The 26,454-nt window shown below is 58.2% G+C and overlaps 2 gene segments (V, D, J or C); one reads left to right on the top strand and one right to left on the bottom strand.

Annotated features, from left to right (window-relative positions):
- Positions 1-7,129: 7,129 nt before the first annotated feature.
- On the top strand, positions 7,130-11,683 carry LOC104012213 (Ig mu chain C region secreted form-like; the record flags this gene model as incomplete). The annotated part of the segment is given in 4 exon segments: positions 7,130-7,607; positions 8,774-9,103; positions 10,093-10,410; positions 11,229-11,683. Coding segments are annotated over 4 exon segments (1,512 nt in total), but the record flags the coding sequence as incomplete, so codon positions are not given.
- A 2,737-nt stretch (positions 11,684-14,420) lies between these two features.
- On the bottom strand, positions 14,421-23,693 carry LOC148051908 (immunoglobulin heavy constant epsilon-like). The segment is given in 10 exon segments: positions 14,421-14,595; positions 15,660-15,823; positions 15,916-16,227; positions 18,906-19,196; positions 19,302-19,358; positions 19,822-20,118; positions 21,256-21,564; positions 22,908-23,195; positions 23,281-23,574; positions 23,672-23,693. Coding segments are annotated over 10 exon segments (2,043 nt in total).
- Between the last annotated feature and the right edge of the window lie 2,761 nt (positions 23,694-26,454).

The raw sequence follows: 26,454 nt of genomic DNA, 5'->3' as shown, positions 1-26,454 counted from the left end.
CGGGATCAATCAATCACGGGCGGGATCCCAACGGGGGTCGGGGGGATGCACACTGGGATTGGGGGAGCCCAACTGGGATCGGGGGGATTCACACTGGGATTGAAGGATCCTAACTGGGATCGGGGGGATTCACACTGGGATTGAAGGATCCTAACTGGGATCGGGGGGATTCACACTGGGATTGAAGGATCCTAACTGGGATCGGGGGGATTCACACTGGGATTGAAGGATCCCAACTGGGATTGGGGGGATTCACACTGGGATTGGGGGATCCCAACTGGGATCGGGGGGATTCTCACTGGGATCGGGGGGATCCCAACTGGGATCGGGGGGATTCACACTGGGATTGGGGGATCCCAACTGGGATCGGGGGGATTCACACTGGGATTGGGGGATCCCAACGGGGATCAGGGGGATTCACACTGGGATTGGGGGATCCCAACTGGGATCGGGGGATTCACACTGGGATTGAAGGATCCTAACTGGGATCGGGGGATTCACACTGGGATTGAAGGATCCCAACTGGGATTGGGGGGATTCACACTGGGATTGGGGGATCCCAACTGGGATCGGGGGATTCTCACTGGGATCGGGGGATCCCAACTGGGATCGGGGGATTCACACTGGGATTGGGGGATCCCAACTGGGATCGGGGGGATTCACACTGGGATTGGGGGATCCCAACTGGGATCAGGGGGGATTCACACTGGGATTGGGGGATCCCAACTGGGATCGGGGGGATTCACACTGGGATTGAAGGATCCTAACTGGGATCGGGGGGATTCACACTGGGATTGAAGGATCCCAACTGGGATTGGGGGGATTCACACTGGGATTGGGGGATCCCAACTGGGATCGGGGGATTCTCACTGGGATCGGGGGGATCCCAACTGGGATCGGGGGGATTCACACTGGGATTGGGGGATCCCAACTGGGATCGGGGGATTCACACTGGGATTGGGGGATCCCAACTGGGATCAGGGGGATTCACACTGGGATTGGGGGATCCCAACTGGGATCGGGGGATTCACACTGGGATTGAAGGATCCTAACTGGGATCGGGGGATTCACACTGGGATCGGGGGGATCCCAACTGGGATTGGGGGATTCGCACTGGGATTGGGGGATCCCAACTGGGATCGGGGGATTCACACTGGGATTGGGGGATCCCAACTGGGATTGGGGGGATTCACACTGGGATTGGGGGATCCCAACTGGGATCGGGGGGATTCACACTGGGATTGGGGGATCCCAACTGGGATCAGGGGGATTCACACTGGGATTGGGGGGATCCCAACTGGGATCGGGGGATTCACACTGGGATTGGGGGATCCCAACTGGGATTGGGGGGATTCACACTGGGATTGGGGGATCCCAACTGGGATCGGGGGGATTCACACTGGGATCGGGGGATCCCAACTGGGATTGGGGGATTCGCACTGGGATTGAGGGATCCCAACTGGGATTGGGGGATTCACACTGGGATTGGGGGATCCCAACTGGGATCGGGGGGATTCACACTGGGATTGGGGGATCCCAACTGGGATCAGGGGGATTCGCACTGGGATTGGGGGGATCCCAACTGGGATCGGGGGGATTCACACTGGGATTGGGGGATCCCAACTGGGATTGGGGGGATTCACACTGGGATTGGGGGATCCCAACTGGGATCGGGGGGATTCACACTGGGATCGGGGGGATCCCAACTGGGATTGGGGGGATTCGCACTGGGATTGAGGGATCCCAACTGGGATTGGGGGGATTCACACTGGGATTGGGGGATCCCAACTGGGATCGGGGGATTCACACTGGGATTGGGGGATCCCAACTGGGATCGGGGGATTCACACTGGGATTGAAGGATCCCAACTGGGATTGGGGGGATTCGCACTGGGATCAGGGGCATCCCAACTGGGATCGGGGGGATTCACACTGGGATCGGGGGGATCCCAACTGGGATCGGGGGGATTCACACTGGGATCGGGGGGATCCCAACTGGGATCGGGGGGATTCACACTGGGATCGGGGGGATCCCAACTGGGATTGGGGGGGATCTGCCGGGATCCGGGGAGCGGGGATCCCCCCCGGCCCCGCCCCACGGATGCCACCTGGTCCCCCGGGACACGGGCCTAGGGCCGCCACGCCTGGGGGGCCCCAGCTGGGCTCAGCCTTGCTCTTACCCGGCAAAGCCCAGCTTAGAGCCGGCCTAGCGACGCTCGGCTTCACTTGTACCCGGCAAAGCCCAGCTTAGAGCCGGCCTAGCGACGCTCGGCTTCACTTGTACCCGGCAAAGCCCAGCTTAGAGCCGGCCTAGCGACGCTCGGCTTCGTTCTCGCCCGGCAAAGCCCAGCTTAGAGCCGGCCTAGCGACGCTCGGCTTCGCTCTCAGCCGGCAAAGCCCAGCTTGGAGCCGGCCTAGCGACACTCGGCTTCACTAGTACCCGGCAAAGCCCAGCTTAGAGCCTTGTGTGCAATGCTAGGCTTTGCTTGTACCCGGCAAAGCCCAGCTTGGAGCCGGCCTAGCGACGCTCGGCTTCGCTCTCAGCCGGCAAAGCCCAGCTTAGAGCCTTGTGTGCAATGCTAGGCTTTGCTTGTACCTGGCAAAGCCCAGCTTAGCGCCTTGCCCACAGTGCTCAGCTGCAGTCTTACCTCGCAAAACCCATTGCGCTGGCAAAGCTAAGCTTTGAGTTTTGCTATTATCCAGGAAAGCTCAGCTTAGAGCCATGCTAGCAATAGTCCACTTCGCTATTACCTAGAAAAGCCCGGCTCAGAGCTGTGCTAGCCTTGCTCAGCTTCAATATTACCTAGAAAAGCTCAGCTCAGGGCTGTGCTAGCAAAGCTCAGCTCTAACCATCCATATTACCTAGCAAAGCCCAGCTCAGAGCCGTGCTAGCCTTGCTCCGCTGCAGTACTATCTAGGAAAGCTCAGCCTAGCTTCAATACTACCTGGAAAGCTCAGCTCAGAGCCGTGCTAGCAAAGCTCAGCTCTAACCATCCGTATTATCTAGTAAAGCTCAGCTCAGAGCCGTGCTAGCCATGCTCAGCTTCAGTATCACCTAGCAAAGCCCAGCTTACCGAGCCGTGCTAGCCTTGCTCAGCTTCAGTATCGCCTAGCAAAGCCCAGCTTACTGAGCCGTGCTAGCCTTGCTCAGCTGCAGTATTGCCTAGCAAAGCCCAGCTCAGAGCTGTGCTAGCCATGCTCAGCTTCAGTATTACCTAGCAAAGCCCAGCTCAGAGCCGTGCTAGCCTTGCTCCGCTGCAGTATTACCCAACAAAGCCCAGCTTACCGAGCCGTGCTAGCCTTGCTCAGCTTCAGTATTACCTAGCAAAGCCCAGCTCAGAGCCGTGCTAGCCTTGCTCCGCTGCAGTATTACCTAGCAAAGCCCAGCTTACCGAGCTGTGCTAGCCTTGCTCAGCTTCAGTATCGCCTAGCAAAGCCCAGCTCAGAGCCGTGCTAGCAAAGCTCAGCTCTAACCATCCATATTACCTAGCAAAGCCCAGCTCAGAGCCGTGCTAGCCTTGCTCCGCTGCAGTACTATCTAGGAAAGCTCAGCCTAGCTTCAATACTACCTGGAAAGCTCAGCTCAGAGCCGTGCTAACAAAGCTCAGCTCTAACCATCCATATTATCAAGTAAAGCTCAGCTCAGAGCCGTGCTAGCCATGCTCAGCTTCAGTATCACGCAGCAAAGCCCAGCTTACCGAGCCGTGCTAGCCTTGCTCAGCTGCAGTATTACCCAGCAAAGCCCAGCTTACCGAGCCGTGCTAGCCTTGCTCAGCTTCAGTATTGCCTAGCAAAGCCCAGCTCAGAGCCGTGCTAGCCTTGCTCCGCTGCAGTACTATCTAGGAAAGCTCAGCCTAGCTTCAATACTACCTGGAAAGCTCAGCTCAGAGCCTTGCTAGCGATGCTCAGCTTCGATATTACCTGGGAAAGCTCAGCTCAGAGCCGTGCTAGCAAAGCTCAGCTCTAACCATCCATATTATCAAGTAAAGCTCAGCTCAGAGCCGTGCTAGCCATGCTCAGCTTCAGTATCACCTAGCAAAGCCCAGCTTACCGAGCCGTGCTAGCCTTGCTCAGCTTCAGTATCGCCTAGCAAAGACCAGCTTACTGAGCCGTGCTAGCCTTGCTCCGCTGCAGTACTATCTAGAAAAGCTCAGCCTAGCTTCAATACTACCTGGAAAGCTCAGCTCAGAGCTGTGCTAGCAAAGCTCAGCTTTGAGCCTAATTATTACCTAGAAAAGCTCAGCTCAGGGCTGTGCTAGCAAAGCTCAGCTCTAACCATCCATATTATCAAGCAAAGCTCAGCTCAGAGCCGTGGTAGCCTTGCTCAGCTTTGATATTACCTAGAAAAGCTCAGCTCAGAGCCGTGCTAGCAAAGCTCAGCTTTGATATTACCTGGGAAAGCTCAGCTCAGGGCTGTGCTAGGGATGCCCAGATTCAATATTACCTAGCAAAGCTCAGCTTTGAGACTCGGTATTACCCAGCAAAGCCCAGCTCAGTGCTGTGCTAGCCATGCTCAGTTTCGATGTCATCTAGGAAAGCCCAGCTCACCGAGCCGTGCTAGCTATGCTCAGCTTTGATATTACCTAGCAAAGCCCAGCTTACCAAGGCGTGCTAGCTATGCTCAGCTTTGATATTACCCAGCAAAGCCCAGCCTGGAGTTGTGCAAACCCTGCTTGTGCTCGAGGTTTTCTAGGAAAGCCGGGTTTAAGCTGTGCTCAGCTTCGAGCTGTGCTAGCAATCCGCCGTCTCGATACGATCTAGTAAAGCTCAGCTCAGAGCCGCGCAAGCCGTGCTTAACATCGCGCCGTGCCAGCCGCGCTTGGGCTTGAGCTTTTCTAGGAAAGCAAGGTTTTAACCATGCAAGCTCTGCTCAGCGTCAAGCTGCGTTATCGGTACTCAGCGTCAATGTTATCCAGTAAAGCCCGGCTTAGAGCCGTGCTAGCAAAGCTCAGCTTTGATATTACCTGGAAAAGCTCAGCTCAGAGCCGTGCCATCGATGCTAAGCCTTGATCTTCTGTAGGAAATCCCGGCTCCGAGCTGTGCAAGCCACGCTCAGCTTTGAGCTTGTCTAGGCAAGCCCAGCTTTGAGCTGTCCGAGTGGTTCTCAGCTTCAGGCTTTTCTAGAAAAAGCTCAGCTTTGAGCTTATCTGGCAAAGCTCTGCTTCAAGCTGCTCGTGGAAAGCTCAACTTCCAGCCCTGCTCAGTCTCAAGCTTGTCTAGGAAAGCCCGGCTTTAAGTTGTGCAAGCCAAGCTCAGCCTTAATCTCTAGGAAAGCCCTAGAGCTGTGCAAGCCATGCATGGCTTCAAGGCTGTCTAGGAAAGCCCAGCTTTAAACTGTGCAAGCCAAGCTCAGCCTTAATCTTCTCTAGGAAAGCCCAGCTTTAAGTTGTGCAAGCCAAGCTCAGCCTTAATCTTCTCTAGGAAAGCCCAGCTTTAAGTTGTGCAAGCCAAGCTCAGCCTTAATCTTCTCTAGAAAAGCCCAGCTTTAAGTTGTGCAAGCCAAGCTCAGCCTTAATCTTCTCTAGAAAAGCCCAGCTTTGAGCTGTGCAAGCCAAGCTCAGACTTAATCTTCTCTAGAAAAGCCCTAGGGCTGTGCAAGCCATGCGTGGCTTCAAGCCCGTCTAGGAAAGCCCAGCTTTAAGTTGTGCAAGCCAAGCTCAGCCTTAATCTCTAGGAAAGCCCTAGAGCTGTGCAAGCCATGCATGGCTTCAAGGCTGTCTAGGAAAGCCCAGCTTTAAACTGTGCAAGCCAAGCTCAGCCTTAATCTTCTCTAGGAAAGCCGTAGAGCTGTGCAAGCCATGCGTGGCTTCGAGCCCGTCTAGGAAAGCCTGGCTTTAAACTGTGCAAGCCAAGCTCAGCCTTAATCTTCTCTAGGAAAGCCCTAGAGCTGTGCAAGCCAAGCTCAGCCTTAATCTTCTCTAGCAAAGCCCAGCTTTGAGCTGTGCAAGCCAAGCTCAGCCTTAATCTTCTCCAAGAAAGCCCTAGAGCTGTGCAAGCCATGCGTGGCTTCAAGGCTGTCTAGGAAAGCCCGGCTTTAAACTGTGCAAGCCAAGCTCAGCCTTAATCTTCTCTAGCAAAGCCCAGCTTTGAGCTGTGCAAGCCAAGCTCAGCCTTAATCTTCTCTAGGAAAGCCATAGAGCTGTGCAAGCCATGTGTGGCTTCAATCCTGTCTAGCAAAGCCCAGCTTTAAGTTGTGCAAGCCAAGCTCAGCCTTAATCTTCTCTAGAAAAGCCCAGCTTTAAGTTGTGCAAGCCAAGCTCAGCCTTAATCTTCTCTAGAAAAGCCCAGCTTTGAGCTGTGCAAGCCAAGCTCAGCCTTAATCTTCTCTAGAAAAGCCCTAGGGCTGTGCAAGCCATGCGTGGCTTCAAGCCCGTCTAGGAAAGCCTGGCTTTAAACTGTGTAAGCCAAGCTCAGCCTTAATCTTCTCTAGGAAAGCCCAGCTTTGAGCTGTGCAAGCCAAGCTCAGCCTTAATCTTCTCTAGGAAAGCCGTAGAGCTGTGCAAGCCGTGCGTGGCTTCAATCCTGTCTAGCAAAGCCCAGCTTTAAGTTGTGCAAGCCAAGCTCAGCCTTAATTCCTAGGAAAGCCCTAGAGCTGTGCAAGCCAAGCTCAGCCTTAATCTTCTCTAGGAAAGCCCAGCTTTAAGTTGTGCAAGCCAAGCTCAGCCTTAATCTCTAGGAAAGCCCTAGGGCTGTGCAAGCCATGCGTGGCTTCAAGCCCGTCTAGGAAAGCCCGGCTTTAAGCTTTGCTCAGGATGCTCAGCCTCGCGTTTTTCTAGGAAAGCCAGGTTTAAGCCGCGCTCAGCCTTAGGCTGAGCTTAGGTTGCGACAGCAAGCCCCGCGCCCCCCCCCCCCCCCCGGCGGCACCCCCGAAGCCCCCCCCAAAAGCCGAGCTGACCCCAAAAGCGGGGCGAGAGCGAGCCTAAGCCCAAGCCTAAGCCCCCGCTTTGCAAAGCCACTCACCGGCGGAGCCATCGCCGCGTGCCAAAATGGGGGGGGGGGGAGGGGGGGAGGGGGGGATCCCCGCGGAATATGCGCGCGCGACGCCGTGACGTCATTGGGGGGGGGGGGCTCGGTTTTGGGGTGAGAAACCTGTCGAGGAGGAAATTCTCGCGCCGCGGTGAACTTCCCCTTCTGGCGGCGACCTTTCCCCCCCCGGCACTTTCACATCATCTTTCGGTGAAGCCCGGCGGCCACCGACTTGGCGACAGGCCGAAGGTGGCTACCGGTTCTCCAAGGTGGCTACCGGTTCTCCGAAATGGCCGGTTCGTGCCAATAAACCCGGCCTAAAACCCCAAAAATGGGGGTTCTTCTTCGCAGTCAGCCGCAGAACTCCCGACGTCTTCCCGCTGATCTCCTGCGACGCCGACGGCTGCACCGACAGCGTCACCTTCGGTTGCTTGGTCAGCGATTTCTTCCCCGAACCCGTCACCGTCACCTGGGTCTCCAAGGTGGGAGGAGAAACCGAGACCTTTCCGGTTGTAGTGGACAACGGCAGCTACTACACCCTCAGCAGTCAATTCACCGTCCCCGCCGACAGCTTGAGCGGCAACACCTTCCAGTGCAGGGTTGACCACAGCGCCACCAGAACCGTCACCAAGGACATCTCAGGTGGGAAGAGGCAACGGGGAGTCGCCGCCGGTATCGCGCGACGGCTTGCTGGACCTTTAAATGGGTTGGTCTTGAGCCCAGCCTTAAGCCCAGCCTTGCACGATAGCTTGGTGGCCACCTAGATGGGTTGGTGTTGAGCCCAGCCTTGCGTGATGGCTTGGTGGACCTCTGAAGGGCTTGGCGTTGAGCCCAGCCTTGGTCTAAGCCTTGCACGACGTCTTGGTGGCCACCTAGATGGGTTGGTGTTGAGCCCAGCCTTAAGCCCAGCCTTGCACGACGGCTTGGTGGACCTCTGAAAGCCTTGGTGTTGAACCCAGCCTTGATCCAAGCCTTGCGTGGTGGCTTGGTGGCCACCTAGATGGGTTGGTGTTGAGCCCAGCCTTGCGTGATGGCTTGGTGGACCTCTGAAGGGCTTGGCGTTGAGCCCAGCCTTGGTCTAAGCCTTGCACGACGTCTTGGTGGCCACCTAGATGGGTTGGTGTTGAGCCCAGCCTTAAGCCCAGCCTTGCACGACGGCTTGGTGGACCTCTGAAAGCCTTGGTGTTGAACCCAGCCTTGATCCAAGCCTTGCGTGGTGGCTTGGTGGCCACCTAGATGGGTTGGTGTTGAGCCCAGCCTTGCGTGATGGCTTGGTGGACCTCTGAAGGGCTTGGCGTTGAGCCCAGCCTTGGTCTAAGCCTTGCACGACGTCTTGGTGGCCACCTAGATGGGTTGGTGTTGAGCCCAGCCTTAAGCCCAGCCTTGCACGACGGCTTGGTGGACCTCTGAAAGCCTTGGTGTTGAACCCAGCCTTGATCCAAGCCTTGCGTGGTGGCTTGGTGGCCACCTAGATGGGTTGGTGTTGAGCCCAGCCTTGATCCAAGCCTTGCACGATGTCTTGGTGGCCACCTAGATGGGTTGGTCTTGAGCCCAGCCTTAAGCCCAGCCTTGTACGATAGCTTGGTGGCCACCTAGATGGGTTGGTGTTGAGCCCAGCCTTGTGTGATGGCTTGGTGGACCTCTGAAGGGCTTGGCGTTGAGCCCAGCCTTGATCCAAGCCTTGCACCATGGCTCGGTGGCCACCTAGATGGCTTGGCCTTGCTCCCAGCCTTGCCTGACGGCTTGGTGGCCACCTAGAAGGGCTGGCGTTGATCCCAGCCTTACCTGACGGCTTGGTGACCTCCTAGGTGATGACGTATGTCGTCCTGATGAGCCCGACATAAAGCTCCTGAGCGACCCAAACAAGTACCACGAGGAGGAGAAGGTCCTGCTGCTGTGCCTCGTCGAGGGGAACCGAGCCGGCGACGCCCGCGTGCAATGGCTGAAGAACCACGAAGTGGTGGACCTGCACCAGGAGGACACCACCTGCAACATGTGCTCCAGCGACAAGGCCACGTTCAGCAGCCGGGTCAACGTCACCCAGGAGAGCTGGGACCACGGGGCCGAGTACTCTTGCAAGGTGACCCACCCGTCGCTGAAGGCGCCGGCCATCGTCAACATCAGCACCTTCTGCTCAGGTGAGGCTGAAGGAAGCCGGGGTTTCCTGAAGGTCACGGTTGGCTGGAAGGTTGAGAAGGTCGGATGGTTGGTTGGCTGCGGAGAGAGAGAGCAGCTGGGCGGGGCAACCGGCCACGGATGGGTGGGTGGTTGGATGGTTGGGTGAGTGGGAGGTTGGTTGGTTGGTGGAGAACGGGTTGGTTGGTGGAGAACCGGGTGGTTGGTAGGAATCCAGTTGGTTGGTGGAGAACTGGTTGGTTGGTGGAGAACTGGTTGGTTGGTGGGAAACCAGTTGGTTGGTGGAGAACCGGTTGGTTGGTGGAGAACTGGTTGGTTGGTGGGAAACCAGTTGGTTGGTGGGAAACCAGTTGGTTGGTGGAGAACCGGGTGGTTGGTAGGAATCCAGTTGGTTGGTGGAGAACTGGTTGGTTGGTGGAGAACTGGTTGGTTGGTGGGAAACCAGTTGGTTGGTGGAGAACCAGTTGATTGGTGGAGAACCGGTTGGTTGGTGGAGAACCAGTTGATTGGTGGAGAACTGGTTGATTGGTAGGAAACCGGTTGGTTGGTGGAGAACCAGTTGGTTGATGGAGAACCGGTTGGTTGGTGGAGAACCGGTTGATTGGTGGAGAACCAGTTGATTGGTGGAGAACCGGTTGGTTGATGGGAAACTGGTTGGTTGGTGGAGAACCGGTTGATTGGTGGAGAACCGGTTGATTGGTGGAGAACCAGTTGATTGGTAGAGAACTGGTTGGTTGGTGGAGAACCGGTTGGTTGATTGGGTGGAGAAGATCTAGAACTGGCTGGTGGGGAGGAAGGGGGAGATGGTGGGGTTCTGGAGAAGATCTAGAACTGGAAGGGGTTGGTGGACCCACCAGATGGTTGAGATGGACGGACGGTTAAGACGGTCGGACGGACAGATGGACGGGGGGGGGGGGGGGGGGGAAGGGAGGGGGCACCCTGGGGCATTTGGCGTCCGCCCCTCCGCCCGCTCAACGCCGCTCCCTCCCAGATACCAAACCGGCGGTGGAGGTCACCATCCTCCCGCCCTCCTTGGAGGACCTCTACCTCAGCCAGAACGCCAGCCTCACCTGCGTGGCCACCAACCTGAAGTCGCACGAGGACGTGAAGTTCTCCTGGAGCCGGGAGAACGGCAACGCCTTGGATGTCACCTCCGGGCCGGCGGAGAAGTTGGAGAACGGGCTTTACCGCCTCACCAGCACCCTGAAGATCTGCGCCGACGAGTGGAACTCCGGGGAGAAGTTCACCTGCGCCGTCACGGTCCCCGAGCTCGGGCAGCCAATCACCAAGTCCATTAAGAAAGACATAGGTAGGCGCTTGTCCACTGGAAGGGTCTTGTCCACTGGCGAGGTCAACTGGGAGGGTCTACTGGAAGAGGCTAGTCTACTGGAAGGGTCTAGCCTACTGGGGGAGTCAACTGGGCCAGTCTACTGGAAGGGTCTGGTCTACTGGAAGGGTCTTGTCCACTGGCGAGGTCAACTGGGAGGGTCTACTGGAAGAGGCTAGTCTACTGGGGGAGTCAACTGGGCCAGTCTGCTGGAGGGGGCTGGTCTACTGGAAGGGTCTAGCTTACTGGGAGAGTCAACTGGGCCAGTCTACTGGAAGAGGCCAGTCTACTGGAAGGGTCTAGCTTACTGGGAGAGTCAACTGGGCCAGTCTACTGGAAGAGGCCAGTCTACTGGAAGGGTCTAGCTTACTGGGAGAGTCAACTGGGCCAGTCTACTGGAAGAGGCTAGTCTACTGGAAGGGTCTTGTCCACTGGCGAGGTCAACTGGGAGGGTCTACTGGAAGAGGCTAGTCTACTGGAAAGGTCTAGCCTACTGGGAGAGCCAACTGGGCTAGTCTACTGGAAGAGGCCAGTCTACTGGAAGGGTCTAGCCTACTGGGAGAGCCAACTGGGCTAGTCTACTGGAAGAGGCCAGTCTACTGGAAGGGTCTAGCCTACTGGGAGAGCCAACTGGGCTAGTCTACTGGAAGAGGCCAGTCTACTGGAAGGGTCTAGCTTACTGGGAAAGCTCTGCCTTACTGGGAGGGCCAGCTGGGCCAGCCTATTGGAGGAAGTCAGCCCGCCGGGCGAGCTCTGTCCCTCCCACCGCCCTTGACCTTCTCTCGCGCCCCACCCCACAGCCGCCTCCGTGAAGGCGCCTTCCGTCTACGTCTTCCCGCCGCCGGCTGAGGAGTTGGCCCGTCAGGAAACGGCCACCTTGACCTGTTTGGTCTTGGGGTTCCGGCCTCGGGACATCTTGGTGACCTGGACCCAAGAAGATCGTCCTGTTGCCCCCGGTAGCTTCACCATCTTTGGTCCCAAAGAAGAAGGAGATACCTACACCGCTTACAGCAAGTTGAGCGTGCCGGCAGCCGACTGGCAACGCGGCGACAGCTTTGCCTGCGTGGTTGGCCACGACGGCATCCCCATGCACTTCGTGCAGAAGAACCTGGACAAAGCCCTCGGTAAACCCACCGCCGTCAACGTCTCGGTGATCCTCTCCGACTCCGACGTCACCTGCTACTGAGCTTAGCGCGGGGCGGGCGCGCCGGGGCTGTAATTCCGCATCCGAATAAAAACCGAGCCTAAAAAACCACCGAAACGACCCAACCCCCCACCCCCCACCCCCCCCCGCCGACCCCCGTTATCGCGCGCCAAGCTTGGGGTCGTCTTCGTCCGGCGCGTGCGTCCCCCCTCCCCCGCCCCTCGGAGAAGCCCCTCCCCCCGCCGGTGTGGGCGAACGAAGGCGGGGGGGGGGGGGGGGCGCGCCCAATCCCTCGCTCTGTTGAGCAAAGGCGGCGGCGCCTGGGAAGGGTGATGGGGGGGGGAGCCCACCCAGCCGCTCACGGGGCGGACGGGAGGCCTCTCCTTGCAAACCACGCCCCTCCCTCTCCAAAATCCCCCCAAATCGGGGCTTTTTCACCTTAAAAATCGACCGGCCTCCCCCGACGGCGAGGCGGAGAGAGAAGGAATGCGTTTTTCCCCTCGTTTTCGGCCATTTTGTGGTGGCGTTTAGAGAGAATTGGGGTGAAAAATGAGGGGGAAAAGGACTTTTTGCTGCCCGCACCGAAAATCCCGGGGGTCCCGTTGCTGGCGGGAGGCTTTTGGGTAGAAAATGGGGGGAAAATGGTTTTTTTTTGGCTCCGCGCCCCCCCAAATCCTCGTGGCCCTTGAGGTTTTTGCAAGGATTGGGTGGAAAATGGGGGGAAATGGGTGAAAATTAGGGGAAAATGGGGGGAAAATGGGGGAAAATGGGGGGAAAATGGGGAAAATGGGGGGAAAATGGGGGAAATGGGTGAAAATTAGGGGAAAATGGGGGGAAATGGGGGGAAAATGGGGGAAAATGGGGGAAATGGGTGGAAAATGGGTGAGAAATGGGTGAAAATGGTGGGAAATGGGGGAAATGGGTGAAAAAGTGTCGAAATGGGTGAGAAATGGGTGAAAATGGTGGGAAATGGGGGGAAATGGGTGAAAAAGGGTGAAAATGGGTGGGAAATGGGTGAAAATGGGGGGAAATGGGTGGGAAATGGGTGAAAATGGGGGAAAATGGGGGAAAATGGGGGGAAATGGGGGGAAATGGGTGGGAAATGGGGGGAAATGGGGGGAAACGGGGGGAAATGGCTGGAAAATGGGGTGAAAATGGGGGGAAATGGGTGAAAATGGGTGGAAAATGGGTGGAAAATGGGTGGAAAATGGGTGGAAATGGCTGGAAAATGGGGGGAATGGAGGAAAAAGGGTGGAAATGGGTGAAAAATGGGTGGAAAAGGGTGAAAATGGGTGGAAAATGGGTGAAAAATGGGTGAAAATGGGTGAAAATGGGGGGGAAATGGGGGAAAATGGGGGAAAATGGGGGAAATGGGGGGAAATGGGGGAAAATGGGGTTTTTTTACTTCAAAAACCCTCGTGGCCCCTTCGCTCGCAGGGTGGGTTTTCGGAGACGGGCCACAACGGGCGTCCCCCCGCCCCACCCCCACCCCCTCCCCACTGAAGCCCCCTCCCCCCCGCCCCCCAGATTGCGTCCTGGTGACGGTGGGCGAGGAGATGGAGCCCGAGGAAGACGCCACCGACCTCTGGACGGCCGTGACCTTCGTCGTCCTCTTCCTCCTCAGCCTCTGCTACAGCACCGGCGTCACCCTCTTCAAGGTAACGGCGCGCGCGAGCCGCCGGCGGGGGAGTAATTAACGGCGATTAATTAAATCTCGGTGTCTCTCCCAGGTCCTTTGAGGGCGGCCGAAGGGCGAAGACCCCGGCGCTTGGTCGTCCCCTCTCGTCCCCCCCCGCGGGAGGTGGATTCGTGACTTTTTTTTGGTGGATTCAAGGACGAAAATGAACCTGGGGCCAATTCCAGCAGCTGGAAAATCCCATTTTTCCCTTGAAATCAGCCCGGTTTTGTGGGCGCGTGACCCCAATTCCCATCAGGCTACCAAAAAAACCCCATTTTCCCGTGAAATCAGCCCATTTTCCGTGGTCAATCACACCCCAATACCCGTCGAGCTCCCAAAAAACCCCATTTTCCCGAGAAATAAACCCATTTTTCTCGGCGCGTCACCCCAAATTCCCATTACACTTCCAAAAAAACCCCATTTTCCCTACAAAAACCCCATTTTTCTCGGCGCGACACCCCAAATTCCCACCAAACTTCCAAAAAAACCCCATTTTCCCTACAAAAACCCCATTTTTCTCGGCGCGACACCCCAAATTCCCATCAAACTTCCAAAAAAACCCCATTTTCCCTACAAAAACCCCATTTTTCTCGGCGCGACACCCCAAATTCCCACCAAACTTCCAAAAAAACCCCATTTTCCATACAAAAACCCCATTTTTCTCGGCGCGACACCCCAAATTCCCATCAAACTTCCAAAAAAACCCCATTTTCCCGAGAAATAAACCCATTTTTCTCGCCCCGAATTCTCCTCAAGCTTCAAACACCCCCCGCTCCCCTCCCCCCCCGCCCCGCGCGGCGCCGCGCGCCCCCGAATTTCCCCTCCCCCCCCCTCCCCCCAAAAAAAACCCCTAAATTCTGTTTATTCTAAAACCCCGTTTCGCTTCTCCTCTCCCCTTTTGGTCGAGGGGTTTTTTTTTTTTTGGGGCGATTTGAGTCATTTTCGGTTCAAAGCGGCGCCGTTTCCGCCCGCGCTCGACCGCGAGCACCTGGATCGGGCGGGGGAGGGGCACCCAGATGCGTCCTGTTTACCGAAGCGGCGTTTCTCCCTCTGAGTCATCGGCCGGGGGTTGGGGGGGGGGAGGGGCGAATCACCCCCTAAATTGCTTTTTTTCACCCCAAAAAGCCCCGGGAGAGAAAAAAACGAGGTGGAAGTGAGGACAAGCGGGTGTTTTATTGGCGGTTCGCCCCCCGCCGGCCGCGCGGAGACGAGGAATCCGGGAATAAAGTGGGGGGTTGAGCCGTTTTCGGTGGTTTTCGCCCCGTTTTCGGGTGTTTCTTCCGCCTTCGCCGGTGCCGCGGGTGAAGGCGACGGCGGGGGGTGGGGGAGGGGGGGGTTATTTCACCTGTGGGGGAGGGGAAAGGGGTCGTGAGGGGGGGTGGGGTGCTGGGGGTGGCAAGGGCAACCTGTGGCTGGGTGAGGCAACCCCGTGGCTGGGCAACCTAACCCCTGGCCGGGCAACCCAACCCAAGGCAACCCGTGGCCAAGCGAGGCAACCCGTGGCCAAGCAACACAACCAGTGGCCAAGCAACACAACCGGTGGCCAAGGAAGGCAACTGGTGGCCAAGGAAGGCAACCCGTGGCAAAGCAAGGCAACCCATGGCCAGGCGAGGCAACCATTGGCCAAGTGAGGCAACCCAAGGCTGGGCAAGGCAACCAGTGGCCAAGCAACCCAACCAGTGGCCAAGCAAGTCAACCGGTGGCCAAGCAACCTAACTGGTGGCCAAGCGAGCCAACTGGTGGCCAAGCAACCCAACCCATGGCCAAGCAACCTAACTGGTGGCCAAGCAAGCCAACTGGTGGCCAAGCAACCCAACCCATGGCCAAGCAACCTAACTGGTGGCCAAGCAAGCCAACTGGTGGCCAAGCAAGCCAACCGGTGGCCAAGCAACCCAACTGCTGGCCAAGCAACCCAACCCACGGCCAAGCGAGCCAACTGGTGGCTGGGCGAGCCAACTGGTGGCTGGGCGAGCCAACCCGTGGCCAAGCAACGCAACCCATTGGCCAAGCAACCTAACTGGTGGCCAAGCAAGCCAACCGGTGGCCAAGCAAGCCAACCGGTGGCCAAGCAACCCAACCCATGGCCAAGCAACCCAACTGGGGGCCAAGCAACCCAACTGGTGGCCAAGAGAGCCAACCGGTGGCCGAGCAAGCCAACTTGTGGCCAAGCAAGCCAACTGGTGGCCGAGCAAGCCAACTGGTGGCCAAGCAACCCAACCGGTGGCCGGGCAAGCCAACCGGTGGCTGGGCGAGCCAACCAGTGGCCAGGCGAGCCCACCCATGGCCAAGCAACCCAACTGGTGGCCAAGAGAGCCAACCAGTGGCCGAGCAAGACAATTGGTGGCCAAGCAACCCAACTGGTGGCCGGGCAAGCCAACCGGTGGCCAGGCAAGCCAACCACGGGGTTACCTTGATGAAGGTGACGAAGCCGCTGTAGAAGATGAGGAGGAGGAAGAGGACCACGAAGGTGGAGAGGGTGGTCCAGGCGCTCCCGTCCTCCTCCGGCTCCAGGTCGTCGCCCTCGCCCAGGAGGCCACAAGGCACGAAGTGCTGGCCGGCGCATTCCCAGGGGGCTGTGGGAAGGAGGCAGAGGCGGGATTATTACCTCACGCCGATGTAATCAGCCCCTCCTTAATGACCCCGCCTCTCGTTAGCGGCCCCTTACCGGCGTGGGCGTCGACGGTCTGCTCGGTGACCTCGGCGGAGGAGATGTGGGCGGCCGAGCAGCCGTAGGAGGTGCCCCCCGCCCACTCGCCCCACGGCACATCCACGGCGAGGACCACGGCGCAGCGTTGGGCTTCGTGGTCGCAGCTGGGCACCGCGGCCGCCGGCCCTTCGGCGGCGCCCCGCCGCCACCAGACGGCGATCTCCGGCGGGTAGAAGTCCTTCACGAGGCAGAAGAGGGTGAAGTCGTGGCCGGCGCAGGCCTCGGCGGGCGCCGAGGGCAAGATGTGGACGCTGGGGGGCTTCAAGGGACCTGCGGGAGGGGGGAGGAGCCGGTGCCACCGCGTCCAGAGGGGACCTCCCATTGGTCGGCCCGGCGCGTGGCGGCGCAAAGCTCGCCGTGGCGGTGCAAAGCTTGCCGCGGTGGTGCAAAGCTCACCGTGGTGCTGCAAAGCTCGCCACGGCATTGCAAGGCTCGCCGTGGCGATGCAAGGCTCACTGTGGCATTGCAAGATTTGCCGTGGCGGTGCAAGGCTCGCCGTGGCGGTGCAAGGCTCGCCGTGGTGCTGCAAAGCTCGCCGTGGCATTGCAAGGCTTGCCGTGGCGGTGCAAAGCTTGCCGCTGTGGTGCAAAGCTTGCCGTGGCATTGCAAGGCTTGCTGTGGTGGTGCAAAGCTTGCCACGGCATTGCAAAGCTTGCCGTGGCATTGCAAGGCTTGCTGTGGTGGTGCAAAGCTTGCCACGGTGGTGCAAAGCTCACCGTGGCATTGCACGGCTCGCCGTGGCGGTGCAAAGCTTGCCGCGGTGGTGCAAAGCTCACCGTGGCATTGCACGGCTCGCCGTGGCGGTGCAAAGCTTGCCGTGGCATTGCAAGGCTCGCCGTGGCGGTGCAAAGCTTGCTGCGGCATTGCACGGCTCGCCGTGGCGCTACAAGGCTTCTCGTGGCTCGGCGAAGCTTTTTCGTGGCATCGCAAAGCTTTTCTTGCCGCTTTGCGAGGCTTTTTGGCCGCTCTGCGGCCTCCTTGTGGCATCGCAAGACCTTTTGCGCCATTGCAAGCGTTTTTTTGCAGCACTGCAAGGCTTTTTTGCCACGTTGCAAAGCTTCTTTACCGCATTGCAACGCTTTTTTGCAGCCTTGCAAAGCTTCTTGCAGCCTTGCAAAGCTTTTTGCTGCGTTGCAAAGCTTTTCACCGCATTGCAACGCATTTTTGCAGCCTTGCAAAGCTTTTTTAGCGCGTTGCAAAGCTTTTTACCGCGTTGCAACGCTTTTTTGCAGCCTTGCAAAGCTTTTTTAGCGCGTTGCAAAGCTTTTTACCGCGTTGCAACGCATTTTTGCAGCCTTGCAAAGCTTTTTGCTGCCTTGTAAAGCTTTTCACCGCATTGCAACGCATTTTTGCAGCCTTGCAAAGCTTTTTGCTGCGTTGCAAAGCTTTTTACCGCGTTGCAATGCATTTTTGCAGCCTTGCAAAGCTTTTTGCTGCCTTGCAAAGCTTCTTTACCGCGTTGCAACGCATTTTTGCAGCCTTGCAAAGCTTTTTTAGCGCGTTGCAAAGCTTTTTACCGCGTTGCAACGCTTTTTTGCAGCCTTGCAAAGCTTTTTTAGCGCGTTGCAAAGCTTTTTACCGCGTTGCAACGCATTTTTGCAGCCTTGCAAAGCTTTTTTAGCGCGTTGCAAAGCTTTTTACCGCGTTGCAACGCATTTTTGCAGCCTTGCAAAGCTTTTTTAGCGCGTTGCAAAGCTTTTTTACCGCGTTGCAACGCTTTTTTGCAGCCTTGCAAAGCTTTTTGCTGCGTTGCAAAGCTTTTTTACCGCGTTGCAACGCTTTTTTGCAGCCTTGCAAAGCTTTTTTAGCGCGTTGCAAAGCTTTTTACCGCGTTGCAACGCTTTTTTGCAGCCTTGCAAAGCTTTTTTAGCGCGTTGCAAAGCTTTTTACCGCGTTGCAACGCATTTTTGCAGCCTTGCAAAGCTTTTTTAGCGCGTTGCAAAGCTTTTTTACCGCGTTGCAACGCTTTTTTGCAGCCTTGCAAAGCTTTTTTAGCGCGTTGCAAAGCTTTTTACCGCGTTGCAACGCTTTTTTGCAGCCTTGCAAAGCTTTTTTAGCGCGTTGCAAAGCTTTTTACCGCGTTGCAACGCTTTTTTGCAGCCTTGCAAAGCTTTTTTAGCGCGTTGCAAAGCTTTTTTACCGCGTTGCAACGCTTTTTTGCAGCCTTGCAAAGCTTTTTTAGCGCGTTGCAAAGCTTTTTACCGCGTTGCAACGCTTTTTTGCAGCCTTGCAAAGCTTTTTTAGCGCGTTGCAAAGCTTTTTACCGCGTTGCAACGCTTTTTTGCAGCCTTGCAAAGCTTTTTTAGCGCGTTGCAAAGCTTTTTTACCGCGTTGCAACGCTTTTTTGCAGCCTTGCAAAGCTTTTTGCTGCGTTGCAAAGCTTTTTTACCGCGTTGCAACGCTTTTTTGCAGCCTTGCAAAGCTTTTTTAGCGCGTTGCAAAGCTTTTTTACTGCGTTGCAACGCTTTTTTGCAGCCTTGCAAAGCTTTTTTAGCGCGTTGCAAAGCTTTTTTACCGCGTTGCAACGCATTTTTGCAGCCTTGCAAAGCTTTTTTAGCGCGTTGCAAAGCTTTTTACCGCGTTGCAACGCATTTTTGCAGCCTTGCAAAGCTTCTTTACCGCGTTGCAACGCATTTTTGCAGCCTTGCAAAGCTTTTTTAGCGCGTTGCAAAGCTTTTTTACCGCGTTGCAACGCATTTTTGCAGCCTTGCAAAGCTTTTTTAGCGCGTTGCAAAGCTTTTTTACTGCGTTGCAACGCTTTTTTGCAGCCTTGCAAAGCTTTTTTAGCGCGTTGCAAAGCTTTTTTACCGCGTTGCAACGCTTTTTTGCAGCCTTGCAAAGCTTTTTGCTGCGTTGCAAAGCTTTTTACCGCGTTGCAACGCTTTTTTGCAGCCTCGCGAGGGTGGTTTTTTTGGTTTTTTTTTTGCTGGCCGCCGCCGGCTCCTCACCCATCATCCGGCTGAGCTCCAGCCGCGCCTCGCCGGCCTCGCTCCGCAGGCGGCAGGAGAAGTTGGCCGTCCCGTTCCAGTCCCTCAGGCTGACCCGTAACCAACTCCGCGTCCCCGTCGCTCCGTCGGGCTGAATCTTCACCGCCTCCGGTGCCGCCGGTCGGCCCTCGACCTCCCAGCTGACGGTGGCGTTGGCCAACGGGGCGGAGCAGGTCAAGTTGGCCGCGTGGCGTTGGAAGAGCTCGCGGAAAGGAGGAGGTTGGAGGGAGGAGGGTGGAGACTCGGGGCAAACTGGAAAAAAAAGGTGGGGGGAGGGGGCGCAAAGGGTGAACCCCCTTCTCCCGAGCCCCCCGAAAGGGGCTGGGGATGCGGTAAACCAAGGGGTGAGGAGCTCACCGGGGTGGGGTGAGGCCTTCTGCTGCGTCACGGGGGTGGGGGTCGCCTTGGGGGGACCTGCGAAAGTGGGGGAAACCCAACCTGTTGTAGCTGGCAACCCGTGTGGGCCGAGCAGCACCCCAAAACAGCGTCTCAGGGGGGGTTTGGGTGCTCCCCAAAGAAGAAATCAGGTGGTTGATGGGCGTGGGGAGGAGAACCCAACCCCGTTGGTGGTGGAACCCCAACCCGGTGTAGATGCCAACCCACGTAGGACAACAGCAGCACCCCAAAAACCATCACCAGGGCTTTGGGTGCTCCTCCAAAGAAGAAACCAGGTGGCTGATGGGCGTGGGGAGGAGAACCCCAACGCGGTGTAGATGCCAACCCACGTAGGACAACAGCAGCACCCCAAAATCGAGCCAACACCAACAGCCGCGCACCAGCGGAGGGGTTCCCGGTGGACATCTCCTCCGTAACCACCTCCCCCCGCCTCGTTCCCCGCCCCCCCCCCCTCAAAAAGCGCGGCGGCGGCGGTCCTCACCGGCGTCTTCGGTGACGCGCAAGGCTTGCTCCAGGGCGGGGTGGTGGACCACGCAAGCGTAGTCCTTCCCCTCCTCCCCCTCCTCCAAGCGGAGGATGCTGAGGGTGGAGAAGACATCCCGCCCGCTGACGGGCCCCGTTTGGGTGCGGGCGCTGAGGTCCTGGGTGGGGTCGCCCGCCCACCGGATGATGATGTCACGGGGGGCGAAGTCGGTGATGTCACAGAGGAGGAGACCTGCCTGGGTGGCCCCGGGGGGGACGCGGGTGACCTTCACCTTCGGTTGCCTCCTGGGGACGGCTGGGGTGGGGGTGGGGGGGGTGGGGACACCCTGAGCTGCAGGTGTGGGTGGGACCCCATATGGCCCTGGGCGAGCCTATAGGGTCCTGGGCGAGCCTATAGGGCCCTCCCAATCCCATATGGCCCTGGAGAGGTCTATAGGGCCCTCCCGACCCCGTATGGCCCTGGAGGAGTCTATAGGGCCCTCCCGACCCCGTATGGCCCTGGAGGAGTCTATAGGGCCCTCCCGACCCTGTATGGCCCTGGAGGAGTCTATAGGGCCCTCCCGACCCCGTATGGCCCTGGAGGAGTCTATAGGGCCCTCCCGATCCCATATGGCCCTGGGCAAGCCTACAGGGTCCTGAACAACCCCATATAGCCCCATACAGCCCCGTGCAGTCCCATGCGGTCCCATATAGCCCCACGCAGCCCCATATGGCCCCAAACAGCCCCACAGGGCCCTGTGCGGTCCCATACAGCCCTGTGAGGTCCCATACAGCCCCATATGGCCCCAACCAGCCCCATAGAGCCCCACAGGGCCCTGTGCGGTCCCATACAGCCCCGTGCAGTCCCATATAGCCCCATACGGCCCCATACAGCCTCATGTGGTCCCAGCCAGCCCCATAGGGCCCCAACCAGCCCCATATGGCCCCAACCAGCCCCATATGGCTCCAACCAGCCCCATAGGGTCCCACAGGGCCCCGTGCAGTCCCATACGGCCCCATACGGCCCCATGTGGTCCCATACAGCCCCGTGCGGTCCCATATAACCCCATATAGCCCCATATGGCCCCATACAGCCCCGTGCAGTCCCATATAGCCCCATATGTCCCCGTACGGCCCATACAGCCCCATGTGGTCCCATATAGCCCCATACAGCCCCATATGTCCCCGTACGGCCCCATACAGACCCATGTGGTCCCATATAGCCCCATACAGCCCCATATAGCCCCATACGGCCCATACAGCCCCATGTGGTCCCATACAGCCCCATGTGGTCCCATACAGCCCCATATGTCCCCATACAGCCCCATGTGGTCCCATACAGTCCCATATGTCCCCATAGGGCCCCAGCCAGCCCCATATGGCCCCAACCAGCCCCATAGGGCCCCACCGGGCCCCGTAGGGTCCCATACGGCCCCGTAGGGCCCCGACTCACGGGCGGGCCCCAGGGGCAGCTCCAGGGCGAGGTCGCGGCGGCAGGGGAGGGCGGCCTGGCAGAGGAGGCGGCGCCCGTCCAGCCACTGCCGCAGGGTGACGGGGCGGGTGAGGAGCAGGCTCTGGGTGCCGTTGGGGTGGCGGGCGGGGGCACCCGGCGGCCCCACCCTGTCCCCTCGCCAAAAGAGGGCGGCGCCTTCCAGGTGCCAACCCAGGAGAAGGCAGGAGGCGGAGGCGGGGCCGGCCAGGAGGGCGGCGTAGGAGGGTTGGGTGACGTAGAGCTGCGGCGGGAGCGAGGCGCCGGGGCAGGCTGGGAGGGCGGAGAGGGGGAGAAGGTCCGAGGCGGGCGGTGGCTGGTGGTGGCCACCTGGTGTCGCCTCAGCCAGCCACCGTGGTTGATGGCTCCTCGTCCATCCATCCGTCCGTCCATCCATCATCTGGTGTCCATCCATCCTCTGGTGTCCATCCATCCATCCGTCCGTCCATCCATCATCTGGTGTCCATCCATCCTCTGGTGTCCATCCATCCATCCATCCGTCCGTCCATCATCTGGTGTCCATCCGTCCATCCGTCCATCCATCCATCCATCATCTGGTGTCCATCCATCCTCTGATGTCCATCCATCCATCCATTCGTCCGTCCATCATCTGGTGTCCATCCGTCCATCCACCATGGTTGATGGCTCCTCATCCATCCGTCCGTCCGTCCATCCATCCATCCACCCACCATGTTTGATAGCTCTCCATCCATCCATCCATCCGTCCATCATCTGGTGTCCATCCATCCATCCATCCATCCGTCCGTCCATCATCTGGTGTCCATCCATCCATCCACCATGGTTGATGGCTCTCCATCCATCCATCTGTCCATCCATCCATCCATCCATCATGGTTGATGGCTCTGCATCCATCCATCCATCCGTCCATCCGTCCATCCGTCATCTGGTGTCCATCCATCCATCCATCCACCATGGTTGATGGCTCCTCATCCATCCGTCCATCCATCCCTCCGTCCATCCGTCCATCCACCATGTTTGATAGCTCTCCATCCATCCGTCCATCCATCCTCTGGTGTCCATCCATCATCTGGTGTCCATCCATCCATCCATTCACCATGGTTGATGGCTCCTCATCCATCCGTCTGTCCGTCCATCCATCCATCCATCCATCCATCCACCATGTTTGATGGCTTTCCATCCATCCATCCTTCCACCGTGTTTGATGGCTCCTCATCCATCCGTCTGTCCGTCCATCCATCCATCCACCATGTTTGATGGCTTTCCATCCATCCATCCTTCCACCGTGTTTGATGGCTCCTCATCCATCCGTCCGTCCATCCGTCTGTCCGTCCATCCGTCCATCCATCCATCCATCCACCATGGTTGATGGCTCCTCATCCATCCGTCTGTCCGTCCATCCATCCGTCCATCCATCCATCCATCCATCCACCATGTTTGATGCCTCCTCATCCACCCACCCACCCACCCATCACCTCTGGTGTCTCCCCATCCATCCATCGTCCGTCCGTCCGTCCGTCCATCCATCATCCACCCACCCATCCATCCGTCCACCACGTTTGATGTCTCCTCGTCGCCCTCCCTCCCATCTGCTCCCTCCCCACCCCTCCCCCATTTCAGGCCCCGCCCCCTTTTACCCGTGCACTTGCTGCTGTTGCGCATCACCACGCCTCCGGCCGTCGCCTTGCAGGTGTAGACGTCCCCTTTATCCCAACTCTCCCGCTCGATCTTCAACCAACTCCGCCCGCCCTCCTCCTCCTCGGCGCTGGGGCGCACCTCTCTCCCGTTCTGCAACCAGGTCAACTTGGCTCGCTCGCCTTCGGAGCTCCGGAAGACGCAGAGAAGCTCCAGCTCACCGCCATCTTCACCGTCACACCGAGGTTCCACCAAGTAGAGCCGCGGCGGTCGCGACGCCGGCGTGCAAACTGCAAAGGGACGCGAGATGGCGGCCACCACCCCGCGTCCGACGACGTCCACCCCCCCCACACCCCCCCCAAAACCATCTCCTACCATCCGTGGAGAACTTCTTGGAGATAGGCGAGCCGACAGCGGAGTGCGACACGCGGCATTCCAGCTCGTGGCGACCGCCGGTGACGGTGACGCGGCTGCTGGCCGTGTAGAGGCTGCTCTTGGCGTCCCGCACGGTGGGGAAGGCCACGGCGGTGGTGGTGGCGCTGTCCTGCACCCACTGGAAGGTGACCTCCATGGGGAAGAAGTTGGTCACCAGGCAGAGGAAGGCGGCGTCACCGGGATTCAGCGGGCAGCAAGGAGCCACGGCGTAGACGGTGGGAGCCGTGCTTTGCACTGCGGGGGGAGAGGAGGGGGGGGTGGGGGGTGAAGGCCAAGCCCCCCCAAACAACTCCCAGGAGCACCCAAACCATCGCAACCCCCCCCAAAACACCTCCTAGCAGCACCCAAACCATCGCAACAACCGAAAACACCTCCCAGGAGCACCCAAACCATCGCAACCCCGCCAAAACAACTCCCAGGAGCACCCACCCCATCGCAACCCCCCCCAAAACACCTCCCAGGAGCACCCAAACCATCGCAACACCTGAAAACAGCGCCTAGGAGCGCCCAAACCATCGCAACCCCGCCAAAACAACTCCCAGGAGCACCCAAACCATCGCAACCCCCCCCAAAACAACTCCCAGGAGCACCCAAACCATCGCAAGCCCCCCACAAAACAGCTCCTAGCAGCACCTAAACCATCGCAACCCCCCAAAACACCTCCCAGGAGCACCCAAACCATCGCAACACCTGAAAACAGCGCCTAGGAGCACCCAAACCATCACACACACCCCCAAAACACCTCCCAGGAGCACCCAAACCATCGCAACACCTGAAAACAGCGCCTAGGAGCACCCAAACCATCGCAACCCCCCCCAAAACACCTCCCAGGAGCGCCCAAACCATCGCAACCCCCCCAAAACACCTCCCAGGAGCACCCAAACCATCGCAACACCTGAAAACAGCGCCTAGGAGCACCCAAACCATCACACACACCCCCAAAACACCTCCCAGGAGCACCCAAACCATCGCAACACCTGAAAACAGCGCCTAGGAGCACCCAAACCATCACACACACCCCCAAAACACCTCCCAGGAGCACCCAAACCATCGCAACACCTGAAAACAGCGCCTAGGAGCACCCAAACCATCACACACACCCCCAAAACACCTCCCAGGAGCGCCCAAACCATCGCAACACCTGAAAACAGCGCCTAGGAGCACCCAAACCATCACACACACCCCCAAAACACCTCCCAGGAGCGCCCAAACCATCGCAACCCGCCCCAAAACACCTCCTAGCAGCACCCAAACCATCTCAACCCCCCCAAAACACCTCCTAGCAGCACCCAAACCATCGCAACCCCCCACCGAAACACCTCCCAGGAGCACCCAAACCATCGCAACACCTGAAAACACCTCCCAGGAGCACCCAAACCATCGCAACACCTGAAAACACCTCCTAGGAGCACCCAAACCATCGCAACACCTGAAAACACCTCCTAGGAGCACCCAAACCATCGCAACACCTGAAAACACCTCCTAGGAGCACCCAAACCATCGCAACACCCGAAAACACCTCCCAGGAGCACCCAAACCATCGCAACACCTGAAAACAGCGCCTAGGAGCACCCAAACCATCGCAACCCCCCCCAAAACACCTCCCAGGAGCGCCCAAACCATCGCAACCCCCCCCCCAAAACACCTCCTAGCAGCACCCAAACCATCGCAACCCGCCCCAAAACACCTCCTAGGAGCACCCAAACCATCGCAACACCTGAAAACAGCTCCTAGGAGCACCCAAACCATCGCAACCCCCCCCCAAAACAACTCCCAGGAGCACCCAAACCATCGCAACTCCCCCAAAACACCTCCCAGGAGCACACAAACCATTGCAACCCCGCCAAAACAACTCCCAGGAGCACCCAAACCATCGCAACACCTGAAAACAGCGCCTAGGAGCACCCAAACCATCACACACACCCCCAAAACACCTCCCAGGAGCGCCCAAACCATCGCAACCCGCCCCAAAACACCTCCTAGGAGCACCCAAACCATCGCAACACCTGAAAACAGCTCCTAGCAGCACCCAAACCATCGCAACCCCCCACCGAAACACCTCCCAGGAGCACCCAAACCATCGCAACACCTGAAAACAGCTCCTAGCAGCACCCAAACCATCGCAACCCCCCACCGAAACACCTCCCAGGAGCACCCAAACCATCGCAACACCTGAAAACACCTCCTAGGAGCACCCAAACCATCGCAACACCTGAAAACACCTCCTAGGAGCACCCAAACCATCGCAACACCTGAAAACACCTCCTAGGAGCACCCAAACCATCACAACACCTGAAAACACCTCCCAGGAGCACCCAAACCATCGCAACCCCTGAAAACAGCTCCCAGGAGCGCCCAAACCATCGCAACCCCCCCAAAACACCTCCTAGCAGCACCCAAACCATCGCAACCCGCCCCAAAACACCTCCTAGCAGCACCCAAACCATCGCAACACCTGAAAACAGCTCCTAGGAGCACCCAAACCATCACACACACCCCCAAAACACCTCCCAGGAGCATCCAAACCATCGCAACACCTGAAAACAGCGCCTAGGAGCACCCAAACCATCGCAACCCACCCCAAAACACCTCCCAGGAGCGCCCAAACCATCGCAACCCGCCCCAAAACACCTCCTAGCAGCACCCAAACCATCGCAACACCTGAAAACAGCTCCTAGCAGCACCCAAACCATCGCAACCCGCCCCAAAACACCTCCTAGCAGCACCCAAACCATCGCAACCCGCCCCAAAACACCTCCTAGCAGCACCCAAACCATCGCAACCCCCCCAAAACAGCTCCTAGGAGCACCCAAACCATCGCAACACCCGAAAACACCTCCCAGGAGCACACAAACCATTGCAACCCCGCCAAAACACCTCCCAGGAGCACCCAAACCATCGCAACACCTGAAAACACCTCCTAGGAGCACCCAAACCATCGCAACACCTGAAAACAGCTCCTAGGAGCACCCAAACCATCGCAACACCCGAAAACACCTCCTAGCAGCACCCAAACTATCGCAACCCCCCCCAAAACACCTCCCAGGAGCACCCAAACCATCCCAACACCTGAAAACAGCTCCTAGGAGCACCCAAACCATCGCAACACCTGAA

The sequence above is a fragment of the Nipponia nippon genome, unplaced genomic scaffold (assembly GCF_047370975.1).
Source record: "Nipponia nippon isolate SJK-2023a ecotype South Korea unplaced genomic scaffold, ASM4737097v1 scaffold_51, whole genome shotgun sequence".
Lineage (NCBI taxonomy): Eukaryota > Metazoa > Chordata > Aves > Pelecaniformes > Threskiornithidae > Nipponia > Nipponia nippon.
The sequence above is the reverse complement of the archived record's forward strand: the minus strand, read 5'-3'. Positions and strand labels throughout refer to the sequence as shown.